This window comes from Macaca mulatta, chromosome X (assembly GCF_049350105.2).
Source record: "Macaca mulatta isolate MMU2019108-1 chromosome X, T2T-MMU8v2.0, whole genome shotgun sequence".
NCBI classification, from domain to species: Eukaryota; Metazoa; Chordata; class Mammalia; order Primates; family Cercopithecidae; genus Macaca; species Macaca mulatta.
In genome coordinates, this window is record NC_133426.1 from 13,298,946 (window position 1) to 13,313,507 (window position 14,562).

Here is a 14,562-nt window from a genome sequence, read left to right on the forward strand (position 1 = left end):
TTCTATAATGTATGACTTTTTGTTCTATTTCCTAATATTCTGTAACTCCTGAGATTTCAAGGGAACTGTTCATTGTTTTAATCCTATGCCTTCCATACTGTGACTTATAAGAACATCCCCAGTTAAGCCCAGTGTCTGGTCCTGGTGTTTTATCAGGAAATGAACACCGGCCGGCACCTCAGAACCCAGAAAGAGGCAGTTTCTCTGACCTCATTCCATGGAAAACATCTGTAACTGTTCCCTCAGCAATGTGTAACATTAGCCTCTGGAGAAGGCCCATAAAGGATTTTGCCTCTCTTCCTTGGGAATTCGCAGGAAAGGGCTGTCTGCATGAGCTCAGAATATCTGTTAATATATTGCTACTCAGAGACTTAATAAGGATTGAAAAGAGGTTTCCGCTGCACTAAGGGAAATTTATCAAAGAGAATTCCAGAGTATTGAAGCAGCTGAAAGATGATTTTAAAACAAAGGCCTGAAAACTATGCATGATAAATTATCACAGATGTGAGTACTTTTATAAGTATTCCATTTTTAAATTGCCCAAAAGAACCAACTTTTCAGCAACCTCTTTAGAATCCATTGGCAGCCCTAGATTCATTCCAGATGAACTGGGCCAGAAATTTCTACAGCAAAGGTCAGGGAGGTCCATTCACTGACCTCCCTTCCTTGCTCCTTGGCTATAAATTCTCACTTTTCCATGCCACATTTGAAGTTGAGCCCAATCTCTCTTCCCCACTGCAAGACCCTGTTGCAGTGGTCCCTATGTCTACCTCAATGGTCCTGAATAAAGTCTTCCTTACCATGCTTTAACAAGTGACAAGTGTCATTAAATAATTTTCTTTTCTTTTCTTTTTTTTTTTTTTAGACAAAGTCTTGCTCTGTCGCTAGGCTGGAGTGCAGGGCACGATCTCAGCTCACTGCAACCTCCGCCTCCTGGGTTCAAGCGATTCTCTGCCTCAGCCTCCCAAGTAGCTGGGATTACAGGCACGTGCCACCACGCCCGGCTAATTTTTTGTATTTTTAGTAGAGACGGGGTTTCACCGTGTTAGCCAGGATGGTCTTGAGCTCCTGACCTTGTGATCCGCCTGCCTCAGCCTCCCAAAGTGCTGGGGTTACAGGCGTGAGCCACCACGCCCAGCCAAATAATTTTTTCTTCAACAAGGTATTATATAATTCTTAAGTGAAAATTGCATTACAATTTACAATGGCAAACATTTTAGCCCTGTAATAGACAGCAAGATAAAAGTAACCCCTGACAGCTCTGAGCTGACCCGGCAGTCACAGCTGGGCCTTGGTGCTCCGTGGAACATAAATACTTCACAGAACACCATCAGACGTGACCACTCTTTGACCGGATGGATCAAGACAAAAACAAGACTCCTTTGTAATCACGTGGGAATGCTGAAAAAACATAAACATTGTCCAAACCACAAAAATGACCAAACATCCCCTATCCCAGTTAATGAGTTACTGGTCTTGTCTCCCCTCCTTTTAGGTAAGTTAATGAGTCACTGGTCTTGTCTCCCCTCCTTTTAGGTAAGATTTATTATGATACTTAATCATACAATCGCCCTCCTTTCTGCCAGCACCCAGTCCAGAGTATTGGATTGGATAATCTGCTTCCCTGAACCTTTCCCCAAATTACTTTGGAGTAAGGCATCAGCATAGGAGGCTGTCACATTCGTTCAACCATCACTGTGCTTTTACTGGCCCTTTGCAGGCAAAGAATGAGAATGTGCACAGATGAGAAGTCCAGGATGCACATGACCACTCAATTAACATTTACTACTTTCATATCAACTGTTGCATGCTAGGATGTTAAAAACACTTTTTGAATTAATTACTGCGTTAAATAGATTCACATTTATGTCTACGGTTATGTGAACATCTAGCTGAACACTGTCTTGACTGTCCTGAGTAGAAGCAGAACAGGTAAGTTGTAAAGTACGTCAACAACCTTTGCTGCTAAAAAACGAAAGTGCAGTTTCTTTCTATCGGGCCAGGGGCGGGGCCATAGCTCCTCCTCCAGGAAGCCGCGCGAGCCCAGTCCCACGGCCGCCGCCGTTCGCTCTACGCATGCGCCATTTCCCTAGTGCGCATGCGCCGGGTCCCAGGCCCACGTGCGCCAGCCTGTGGGCTTGGATTGGCTAAGCCTTGAAGTTGTCCCTGTCCCGGTGACCGGAAGTTCTCCGTGGACGCTGGGCGGCTGAAAGCTCCGGAACTGCGCCTGCGCTTTTCAGTGAGTCATGCTTCAGGTTTGCCAGGGCCTGTGTCCCGCAGAAAGGCGAGCCCTTGTTCCCAGCGGAAGCCCACCCCGGCTCGCGGCGGCTTTCCGGTGCGCCCTGGGCGGCGTAGGTCCAAAGGTGCTCTCACCCCCGCCCCTTCCTCTCCGACTGCCGAGGTCGCCAGAGTGGGCTGAACCCTCGGGACTGCAGCTGCTTGTGTGCTGGGTGCTGGGCCGTCATCCCAAGATGATTAGCGGCAGGCTTTGCATGTTGCTCGACCCCACCCACCGGAACTCGAACCCGGGTTAGACCGGGCTGTTGGGCTGGTCTCTTCCTCTCGCTGCACCTTTACTAGGGGTCACCATTAAGGGAAAGGGCCCTAGCGCAGTACTGAGTGGCAGTTAAGTAACCGCTACACCACTGCCAACATTTGGCATCATTTCTCTCCATAGAGGGCGGGGCTCTCTGTGAAGCTGGGGAGCTGTAAGTGGGTTAGGGCTAGAAAGTTACACTTTCTCTTTAGGCTTTAAAGAGATCTAAAGATCTGAACAGATCTAGGTTATTATTGACTTTTTACCAACTTCTGGAAACATTGTTTCCAGAACTTTCCTCTCGTTCTTCTCAGGGTTTAGGCCATTTTTGTGCAGATGTGTGCACCTTGCTTACTATAATATTAGCTAATCTTTGTAAGTTTTTATATGGATCCAATACCATATTTCGTGCCTACTTTTCCTGGCACTGTATAAACTTTTTGGTATAGGTATGCATCTAAGCATTATCCATATTAGCATCAGTTCTAGAACCGTGGTGTCCAATAATGATAGCCATTAGTTACATAAGGCTTGAGCACTTGAAATGTGGCTTGTCCGAATTGAGATGTGCTATAAGTGTAAGACAGTGAAGTTTGGAAAATTAGCATGAAAAAGAATGTAAACTATCTCAATTTGTTTATATTAATCACGTGTTGAGATGACTATTCTGGATATACTGGGTTAAATAAAATGTATAATTTCAATTTTTATTTTTTAACATGACTACTGGAAAATTTTAAATCATATTTGTGGTTTACATGTTATATTTATGTTGCACAGCCCTGCTCTAGAAAAGGGTCAACAAACTATGACCTGCAGCCAAATCTAGCCTGCCTGTTTTTGTAAACAAGTGTTACCAGAACAAGATCATGCCTATCCATTTATGTTATTTTCTGTATCTGCTGTTGCTGCTACAAGAGCAACAGAGTTGAGTAGTCCATAGAGATTGTATGGCCTACAAAGCCTAAAATATGTACCTTCTGATCTTTAACAGAAAAAGTGTGCTGACCCCCTGCTCTAGAACAATGCCTGGTTTGGTAGATATTTTTAAGCCTTTTAATTGTAGACTCACATCCTGTTATTCACACTTACTGTGTGACAGCCATAGTTCAAAGCACTTTATCAAGACTTTCATTTAATTCTCATTAATCCTAGGATGTTGGATTTCTCCCATTTTGTAGATGAGGAAATTGAGGCACAGAATGGTCAGGAAACTTATCCAACTTGCTCAGCACCCCTCATTTCTAGGAACTGGACCTGCTTGACCTTCTTTATGCAAATGTTTTGACCCCCCAACCCCTTTTGATTAGCCCACAGTGGGCACCATGGTTCTGGTGGTGGTGGTTGTTTTGTTTTGTTTTTTTAACAAGATATATTTGAACTAGAATTTTTTGAATTATTTTTTTGAACTAGAATCGAGATGGACTTGGTCTCCTGCGGAAGAAGCCGAGGAGCACTGGGCTTAGGTGCAATGAGTACAAGCAAGCTGGTGTGTAGTGAAAAGAAATGAAGCTCACAAGCAGAGAAGAGAGAGAGCATCCTGTATGCTCATCACTCATTTAACAACAACAAAAATGTGTTAAGTAATAGTAAGCACTGGCTGGGTGTTTGCTAGGTGTGTATAGGTGAATAAAACATGTGGATCTTCTCTTATGGTCTTGTGGGGAAGGCAGTAAAAACGTTTTTTAAATGTGATGAACACCCTGAAAAAAAAACATGCAAATTATTTACTGTTTTTAGCAGGTTTCCTCACCTGTAAGATGAAAATAAGCCATTATCTGTATTTCAGGAATATTGTGAGGATTGAGATGACAGGAGAGTGTATGTCCCAGAGAGTTGCTCAATAAATATATGTTGCCTTCCACTGTGAAGAGGTAAGTGAGGGGGTGAGTATCAGGGATTGTGTACATTATGACATTTAAAATATTACAGTTGTCATGTGTAATTTGTGGAGAAGGTTGTCAGCTGCATTGTTCACAGTAGGTGTTTCAAATCTTTTCTGACTGAATGAGACTCATCTAGAAAAAGCCAAAGTCAGAGTTGTCTGCATTCAGTCCAGGAGCAGAACCAGAGCTGTCTTTGGGGCTGATGGCAGCCTAACTGGGAGGTCCTGCTGGGGTGTGGAGGAGGGTTGTATGCCTGTGTGTGGTTTAAATCAGAGTCACCCTGGAGAGCTGAGCCAGTGTGCAGGCCCTACCCTCAGAGATCCTAATTCATCCTATCTGGAGTGAGGCCCTGCCATTGTTTGTTTTTGTTTTTTGTTGTTTAATTTCCCCCAGATGATTCTAATGTGCAATCAGGGTTAAGAACCACTAATGGTGGGAGATCAGCCAGGCTCAGGATGCTGCTTGAGCAAAGGCACAGAGCTGTGCCCATCAGTGGTTGAGAGTAGTCAAGAGGGAGGCCTGCTACGGCTCTTTTTGCCACTGGCCAAGAAGCTTTGGCTCCATCATGAAAGCAAGGGGAAACCTCTGAAGGGCTTTAAGCAGGAAAATGAGGGAATATCTTGCTGAGATCTGTACTAGAGGATGATCCCTCTAACAAAGTGCCAGACTCACTTTGTGAGTAGAGTGTAGAAGTAGAGTGAAGGCAGTGAAGAAGCAAATTGTAGCTGTCCAGATGATGGAGAGCCCAGATAGGGTTTGGTACCACCCTGTGTGTGTTTTCTCTAGCAGCCAGTGTCTGTCCACGTTGAAATACCACATGTGTTGTAACTGGCCAGTTTCTTGTCAGTATTACTTCCACTAGGCTATCAGCTCCTTCAAGGCAGAGACTGTTTAGGCTCAGCATCTAGCACATACTCTATCCCTAATATATATTTATTGAATGAACTATGTAGAACTAAGCTGGACATATGCCTTACTTTGTCTTTTTATAGCAATTGTCAGAATTTTATATCTCAATGGCTTCCACGTTATACCCTCCTAGGGCAATAAATCCTTTATATCCACATGATGGTCCCACAGAGGACTAGAAAGTTTGACTGGATTTAAATGCTATTAAAAATGTGGAAGGGAATGGAAAACAATATAGTGGGTCCTCAAAAAATTAAAACTAGAATTACCATATAATCCAGCAATTCCATTTTTTAGTATATACTCAGAAGAATTGAAAGCAGGGTCTCAAAGAGAGATTGGTATACCAGTGCTCACAGCAGTGTTATTCACAATAGCCAAAAGCTAGAGGTAACCCAAGTATCCATCGACATTTGAATGGGTAAACAAAATGTGTTATATATAGACAATGGAATATTATTCATTCTTAAAAAGGAAGGAAGTTCTGACACACGCTACAACATAGATGAACCTTGAGGACATTATGCTAAGTGAAATAAGCAAGTCACAAAAAGAGAAATACTGTGTGATTCCACTCACATGAAGTACCTAGAGTAGTCTCATCCATAGAGACAGAAAGTCGAGTGGTGATTGCCAGAGACTGGAGGGAGGGAAAAATGAGGAGTTGTTTAATGGGTGCAGAGTTTTCAGTTTGGGAGGATGAAAAGCATGCTGGACGTAAGCATCTTGGTGGCAGGGACTGTGTCTTTTCAAAAATCCATGGGCTCTGTTTTATAGCACTTGATATTAAATAATCATCACTGAACATGCACAGGCTAAGAACACTGAAGTGATTACAGAGAGAATTCTTGCAATCTTCCCAGACACCATCTGACAAGTGACATAAAACATAATGACCTTTTAGTAATTCTACTTCTTTTCTTTTTTTTTTTTTTTTTTTTTTGAGGTGGAGTCTCGCTCTGTTTTCCCAGGCTGTAGTGCAGTGGCGCGATCTGCAAGCTCCGCCTCCCGGGTTCACACCATTCTCCTGCCTCAGCCTCCCAAGTAGCTGGGACTACAGGCACCCGCTACCACGCCCGGTCTTTTTTTTTTTTTTTTTTTTTTTTTTTTTTGTATTTTTAGTAGAGACAGGGTTTCACCGTGTTAGTCAGGATGGTCTCGATCTCCTGACCTTGTGATCCACCCGTCTCGGCCTCCCAAAGTGCTGGGATTACAGGCGTGAGCCACTGTGCCTGGTCTAGTAATTCTACTTCTGTGAATTCACTTTAAGGAAATGAGAGATGTGGAGACCACATATGTAAGAATTTTCTTCAAACTTAGAGGAGAAACTGGAAGGCCCTCAAATAGGAGAATGGTTCAAAACTATCGCAAACTCCTAGGATGATCCAATAACATAGCCATTTAAAAATCATGTTTTTAGAGAATATTTAATGATGTGGAAAAATAGTCCTAAAGCTAAGTGAAAAAAAAAATCAATATGTAAAACTATATAAAAGATTAAACAGAGTTATACAAACCAGCAGATTCAAGATAATGAAAACATATGTCCATGCAAAAACTTGTACACAGGCCAGGCATGGTGGCACATGCCTGTAATCCCGGCACTTTGGGAGGCCAAGGCAGGTGGATCACCTGAGGTCAGGAGTTTGAGATCAGCCTGGCCAACATGATGAAACCCTGTCTCTACTAAAAATACACAAAATTAGCCGGGCGTGGTGGCGGGCACCTGTAGTCCCGGCTACTCAGGAGGCTGAGGCAGGAGAATGGCGTGAACCCAGGAGGTGGAGCTTGCAGTGAGCCGAGATCGTGCCACTGCACTCCAGCCTGGGCGACAGAGCAAGACTCAGTCTCAAAAAAAAAAAAAAAAAAAGAATTACCTATGAAAAGACTGAAGATAATACCCAAAATTTTAAAGAGGGGCATTTTCTGAATGGTAAGATTTTAAGTAATTTTCATTCGTTCTTTTACTCTTTTCTGTAGTTTCTGTGATAAGCATGCATTGTTTTCATAATCAGAAAAGTTATTCATCTAATATAATTTCATGATAAACTACACATTTGAGATATACCTACTGAAAAATGGTAAGAGCAATGAATCAATCACCTTCTATCCACCTTCCCTCTGAAATGTGAATATCGTCTCAAGAGTGGCTATATCACCTGTGGCTTTGCATTCAGATAGGCATTCATAATTGTCTCAGAAATCGATTACTGCATCTCAAACAGGTGCATCTCCCCTCAAACTTTATCCCCAAATATTAAGAGTTAAGTACCTTTAGATAACCAAGATTCTGAGTCCTATATTTTTAACCACCAGAGGGAGCTGGAATGTAGAAAACCTGGGGCAGTCAGTTTTGTTTTGTTTTAAAGTTAGTTTGACAAAGGGCCATCAATTCAGGATCTTACGTAATTTTCCTAATTATTGTGAACCAGTACTTAAAGGATAATTCTTTTTTGCCTTTTTAAAATTCCACTTTTAAAGACTGCAAACAGTAAAAAAGGTCTTGCTAAGAATCAAACTCTCAATGAACAACAGGCAAGACAGCACAGAAAAATAAAAGTATTCACACCTGCTATTGGTGAACATTTCTCTCAGAATTGTCTGCTTCAGATCTTGAAGTCACGCAGTTGTGTCACAGTGATAAAGTTTCAAGCTGTTCAATATACTTGAGCCCTCCCCAACTCGTTGAAAAGTTTCCTAACAAAGAAGAAACATTCAATGTGCCTGCATTCTATATGCATTACTATTGAAGAAATCAGGGAGGGAGGTTTGCTAGGCATTGAGAAAGATGGTTAATAAGAGATGGGCCTACAGCGCCCAAAAGGAAGTTAAGCAATATTTGACTCAGTTCAGAATTTCTCAACTGAAGGTCTGACTGAGTTTCAAGGTGATTCTTAAAGGGAATTGTAATTATAGCTTTGGGGTTTCAGTGGAGTGAAAGCAGTAATTTGTCTTACCGGCAAAATGAGTAAATCTATAGAAGTTAATGTATTTATGTATAAACAACCAAAGCACTTTGCTCTTCATTTTATATGTTCTTTTATTGACCTTTATATTTCTTTAAAAATTTTTAATTGTGATAAAATATACAAAACATAAAATTTACTGTCTTAAGCTCCCCCCCCCCCCAGCTTTTTTTTTTGACAGAGTCTTGCTCTGTCACCAGGTTGGAGTGCAGTGCACAATCTCAGCTTACTGCAACCTCCGCCTCCCGAGTTCAAGCAATTCTCCTGCCGCAGCCTTCCAAGTAGCTGGGACTACAGGCGTGCCCCACCACGCCCAGCTAACTTTTTGTATTTTTAGTAGAGATGAGATTTCACTGTGTTGGCCAGGATGGACTCGATCTCTTGACCTCATGATCCACTCGCCTTGGCCTCCCAAAGTGCCGGGATTGCAGGTGTGAGCCACCACGGCCAGCCTGTCTTAAGCCCTTTTAAGTATACAGTTCAGTAGTGTTAAGTACATTCTCATTCCAGAGGGAAAGTAGGTAGAAGGTGATTGATTCATTGCTCATACCATTTTTCAGTAGGTATATCTTAAATGTATATAGTTTATCATGAAATTACATTAGACTAATAACTTTTCTGATTATGAAAACAATACACGCTCATCACAGAAAATACAGAAGAGGAAAAGAACAAATGAAAATTACCTAAAATCTTGCCATTCAGAAAATGCCCCTCTTTAAAATTTTGTGTAACTCTTTTCAGTCTTTTCACATGTAATTCTTAAATAAAATTTGGATCAGATTCTATTTTTAAATAACACCTTTATTCAGATGTAGTTCACACATCATACAATTCACCTAAAGTGTGTAATTCAGCGTTTTTTAGTATACTCAGTTGTATAACCCATAACCACAAATAAATCAACTTTTAGAAGATTTATTTGTGCCACCACTCCCCAAGAAAATCCCTGAACTTTATCAGCTGCTCCTCCTTCTTCACCCTGCTGCCCTTCTGCCCCACCCTACCTAGTCAACAACTAATCTATTTTCTGTCTCTATAGATTTGCCTGTTTTGGACATTTCATGTAAATAAAATCATGCAATATGTGGTGTTTTCTGTCTGGCTTCTTCCGCTTAGCATAATGTTTTCAAAGTTCATCCATGTTGTAACCTGTATCAATACTTCATTCCTTTTCATGGCAGAATAATATTCTGTTGTGTGGATAAATCACATTTTATTTATCCATTCATCAGTTGATGGACATTTCGATTATTTCCCATTTTTGGCTATTGTGAATAATGCTGTTATGAACATTTGTGTACAAGTTTTTGCGTGGACATATGTTTCCATTTCTCTTGGATCTGCTGGGTCATGATAACTGGTTTATTTATTTATTTTATTTTTTTAGACGGAGTCTTGCTGTGTCGCCCAGGCTGGAGTACAGTGGCATGATCTTGGCTCACTGCAAACTCCGCCTCCCAGGTTCATGCCATTCTCCTGCTTCAACCTCCCAAGTAGCTGGGACTACAGGTGCCTGCCACCACTCCCAGCTAATTTTTTGTATTTTTAGTAGAGACAGGGTTTCACCATGTTAGCCAGGATGTTCTCAATCTCCTGACCTCGTGATCTGCCCACCTTAGCCTCCCAAAGTGCTGGGATTACAGGCGTGAGCCACCACGCCCAGCCCATATGATAACTGTTTAATCTTTTATATAGTTTTACATCTTGATTGTTTTTCACCTAACTTTATGACCATTTTTCCATGTCATTAAATATCTAAATACATGATTTTTAAATGGTTATATTATTGTATCTAAGGAGTGTGCCATATTTTTAACCATTCTCCATTTAACCATTTGAGGTCCTTCCAATTTCTCCTTAGAAAAAAATTCTTACATATGCAGTCTCCACATCTCTCATTTCCTTAAAGTAAATTTATGGAAGTTGAATTACTAAAAGGTCATTATGTTTTATGTCACTTGTCAGATGGTGTCTGGGAAGATTGCATGAATTCTCTCTCTAAACACTTCAGTGTTCTTAGCCTGTGCATGTTCAGTGGTGATTATTTAACATCAAGTGCTATAAAACAGAGCCCATGGATTTTTGAAAAGACACAGTCCCTGCCATCAAGATGCTTATGTTCACATCTAGACCAGACAGATAAATATAGATCCAAGGGTATTATATAGACAAGATTATGTACATTATGTGGAGAGGAAAAGGTAGACTGCTTAGATAAAGTAAACGTTTGCCTGCCTAGGATGAGATTCACACAGACATAATCATTGAGCAACTTTTTACGCTTAAAAGTTTTTAAAAAATTAACAAAACCAAAATGTAGGAACCAGTTAGTCTAAAGTCATAAATCATCTGGATCATTGAGTCTGAACCTTTCCCTTGTTCAGGAGACTTCTGAGGCAGCACAGTGTAGCCTGTTGGCTTTTGGGACCCGCAGACGTAGCTCTAGCTGCTTTTCAACCTGTGCTGTCTCATGGTTTCTTTAGATTGCTTGAGACATTAGCAAACCCTTTCTGTCTTGTTTCTTACTCTTTTATATTCAGAAGAGTACCACTTTAAAGATTATGAAATGAGCAAGTAGTTCAATTATATAGCTGACTCTGGGGAAAAATTGTCTAGCACTGTTCAGCATTGCCATATTGATGCTGACACTGGCATGATTTCATCTCCAGCATGACCACCGGATTCCACCCAAATGGATTGACTACTCTAGAAAGATCATTGATTTGTAAAATTGGAGATGGAAAAGCTATAGCAGATCCCCTGGCGAGCCTCTTAAGCAGATGTTATGTAGAGGCTCTGCAATACTGTTTGTTTATTTTTCACTAGTAGGAATTAAACTCTTGAGAGTAAACCATACCACCTTAAAGACTCCGTTTTCTAGTATGTCACATACATTTGTATTACATGACTCCTTCAGAAAACATTGCCTAGGTTACTGACAGAAACTGCTATTTTCGTATCCAGAAGCTGCGACTAGCAAAGGCAAACTTAAGAAAACTGAAACCCCTTTTTTCTTTGCAGCTGTAAAGATGTCTGACAAGAACCAGATAGCTGCCAGAGCCTCCCTTATTGAGCAACTGTTGTCCAAAAGGAATTTTGAGGATCTTGGCAACCACCTTACTGAGCTAGAAACAATTTATGTGACTAAGGAACATCTCCAGGAGACAGATGTGGTGAGAGCTGTATACAGAGTCCTCAAAAACTGCCCCTCTGTGGCTTTGAAAAACAAAGCCAAGTGCTTGCTATCAAAGTGGAAAGCTGTTTATAAAGAGACTCACTCCAAAGCGAGGAACAGCCCTAAATTATTTCCTGTGAGGGGTAATGAAGAAAATTCAGGACCTTCTCATGACCCAAGTCAGGATGAGACACTGGGCATCTGCAGCTCAAATTCTCTATCTTCCCAAGATGTTGCAAAACTCAGTGAAATGATTGTGCCTGAAAATAAAGCCATTCAATTGAAACCTAAGAAAGAGCATTTTGGGGATGGTGGCCCTGAATCCACTGGTAAGAGATTGAGTGAGTTGCTGGATCCCATAACACCCATGAGAACTAAATGCATAGAGCTTCTTTACGCAGCTTTAACTAGTTCTTCTGCAGATCAACCCAAAGCTGATTTGTGGCAAAACTTTGCAAGAGAAATTGAAGAGCATGTTTTTACCCTTTATTCAAAGAATATAAAAAAATATAAAACTTGCATCAGAAGCAAAGTTGCCAATTTGAAGAACCCCAAAAATTCTCACTTACAACAAAACTTGCTCTCTGGTACCATGTCTCCACGAGAATTTGCTGAAATGACTGTCATGGAGATGGCAAACAAGGAACTGAAGCAGTTGAGAGCCTCCTACACAGAATCTTGTATCCAGGAACATTACCTTCCCCAAGTAATTGATGGCACACAGACAAATAAAATAAAATGCAGACGCTGTGAGAAATACAATTGCAAAGTCACTGTAATTGACAGAGGAACACTTTTCCTTCCCAGCTGGGTGCGGAATTCAAACCCAGATGAACAAATGATGACTTATGTAATTTGTAACGAATGTGGGGAGCAGTGGTACCACAGCAAGTGGGTGTGCTTTTAACTGTAAATGAGTGTTCTCTTAACAAATAACCTGAGTGATTGATACCTTTTATTTGTACAACCCTTCTGTGCTTTTAAAAATCTTGTACACACTACTCTCTAAAACAGAAGAAGGAGGAAAGAAAGTCGTTCCTGAAGCTGACACCACCATCCCTAAAAGTTACAGTTTGGGGAGAGGGAGTGGATGACTATTTGTATTGTGCCTTGTGGCCATTTAATACCTTACTGTAGACAGAGTGTGGGTGAGAACAGCCCAGCATAAACTGGGAGCCTGTGGGAAATGCATCCCAGGCCTCACACCATTGAATCCGAATCTGCATTTTAGCAGGATCCCCAGGTAATCTTCCAGGATGGGATAGTTTGAGAAGAGCTGCTTTAGCAGTAGGTCTGTGACTCTCAGCAGTGGCTGCATATTAGAGTCATCTGGGAAGCTTTGAAAACCCACTGGTGCTGAGACCCCACCCTAGAACAATTCAGTTGGAACCTACGAGATGGGACTCAGGCATCAACATTTCTTTTTTCATTCCTCAAGTTATTTTAAGATGAGGTCAGAGTTGAGAACTACTCAGAAATAGGCTCTCATTTGATCCTTTGTACAGCTCTAAGACAAGAGTGTTATTCCAGGCACTTCATGAATGAGGAAACAGGTCCACAGAGGTGCGGTGACATGCCCAAGTGACACAACCATAAATAGTACCAATTCAGACAGATCCCGGATTTTCTTCCTCCAGACTCACTGAGACTGGCTCAATATCGACTTCTGAGAAATGTATTCCTGGAGGTTGGGGATGAAATGAAGAATGTGTTTAGACTCCAACACTGGGTGACTAGATCTTCATTCTTTTCCCCTCTCTTTTCCCATTTACAGGTCTCCCTTCAACCACAAAAGTCACCCTGGAACTCATCCCACAGTTAGAATTTTGTTTGGAACCCTCTTGCTTAGTTGAAGGAGTTGTTTTTTTGTTGTTGTTGTTGTTTTTGTTTGTTTGTTTTCCCTGTGAACAGGTTTTCGGGGATATATAAACTCTAGGATGTTTAGTTTCTGATGTCAGGAGTCTTCATGTTCTCAAGGACAAGTGTCCTTGAGATGGACATTAATGGTCATTAGTCTGTCAGAGGAAGCCCATCACCTTAGCCTTTGAATGTAGAAACAGGCAGGCATTTATCTAATAAATGAATTGAAGACTAAATTACCTCTTTGAGGCCTTTGCAAACAGTGTTTAACCAGTTTACATAATTGTTTGAATACAACAAGCTTTCTATGTGATTATGGCTGATTTTTTTTTCCTTAAAAAACTCATAGAATGTTCATTGTTTTATAGTTTTAAAAAGTTTACTTTGGCGGTCTTTACAAACCTACACATTTCACTTTTTCACCAATTCTTTTCTCCTAACTCTCTTCCTTTGTTGGAGCTCTGAAGGCCTAACTATGTACACTTTACCTGCCTGACAGAATTCTCCAAAACATGCATAAAAGTAAAATATGGTCGTATTTTCAAATAATTTGGAAGAGTCGGTTCAGTGCCATCAAGTGTGAAATCTATTTTGATATACTTTCTCCCCGTGTCTTCCCAGGGCTGCATTTTGTGATGAAACATGTTTAGTTCTTAACTTGCAAGGTCATCTAAAACTTAAAGTTTCATAAAGTGTGGTTTCATATGACTTGGAATGATCTGAAAAACTATTCAGTGGTTACGAAAGAGCACAGCACATAAAAACCAAATTTGATTAGTTCAAGTCAGTGTTTATGTTTTGCTTTGGGGGTTTGTGTATATGTGTGTAGTTTTTATTTATATTGGAATTTGGTAAACTAAATGTTCAGACAAATAAAAGTACTTGAAATGGAAATTTCCTTACTCTCCAAAATATAAAAATCTGCATGGTCTGGCCGGGCACAGTGGCTCATGCTTGTAATTCCAGCATTTTGGGAGGCTGAGGCGGGCGGATCGCCTGGGGTCAGGAGATCAAGACCAGCCTGGCCAACATGCTGAAACCCCGACTCTACTAAAAATACAAAAATTAGCTGGGCATGATGGTGGGTGTCTGTAACCCTAGCTACTCGGGAGGCTGAGGCAGGAGAATCGCTTGAACCCAGGAGGCAGAGGTTGCGGTGAGCTGAGATCACACCATTGCACTCCAGCCTGGGCGACGAGCAAAACTCTGCCTAAAAAAAAAAAAAAT

The 14,562-nt window shown here is 41.1% G+C and overlaps 1 protein-coding gene across 19 annotated transcripts; it reads left to right on the plus strand.

The window, feature by feature from the left end:
• The first annotated feature begins 2,119 nt into the window (after nucleotides 1–2,119).
• On the plus strand, nucleotides 2,120–14,229 carry TCEANC (transcription elongation factor A N-terminal and central domain containing). 19 transcript variants are annotated; one of them, XM_077988136.1, is made up of 5 exons: nucleotides 2,239–2,529; nucleotides 3,950–4,125; nucleotides 4,326–4,410; nucleotides 9,688–9,761; nucleotides 11,322–14,229. In XM_077988136.1, exons 3-5 carry the CDS (start codon nucleotides 4,388–4,390, stop codon nucleotides 12,380–12,382), a joined length of 1,158 nt encoding a protein of 385 aa, XP_077844262.1. In that variant the 5' UTR covers nucleotides 2,239–2,529; nucleotides 3,950–4,125; nucleotides 4,326–4,387; the 3' UTR covers nucleotides 12,383–14,229. The 19 variants fall into 19 exon arrangements, with proteins under 19 accessions (XP_077844268.1, XP_001096593.1, XP_077844277.1 ...); XM_077988135.1 differs by having other exon boundaries at nucleotides 2,239–2,363; XM_077988139.1 differs by having other exon boundaries at nucleotides 2,239–2,363; nucleotides 3,950–4,025.
• The last annotated feature ends 333 nt before the right edge of the window (nucleotides 14,230–14,562 follow it).

Coding starts and splice junctions, on each gene's coding strand:
- TCEANC (XM_077988142.1), top strand. CDS start 4,388: ATGTTGCCTTCCACTGTGAAGAG. Junction 4,411..9,687: donor TTGCCTTCCACTGTGAAGAG/GTAAGTGAGGGG, acceptor TTATTTTTTTAG/ACGGAGTCTTGCTGTGTCGC. Junction 9,762..11,321: donor CTGCAAACTCCGCCTCCCAG/GTTCATGCCATT, acceptor TTTTCTTTGCAG/CTGTAAAGATGTCTGACAAG.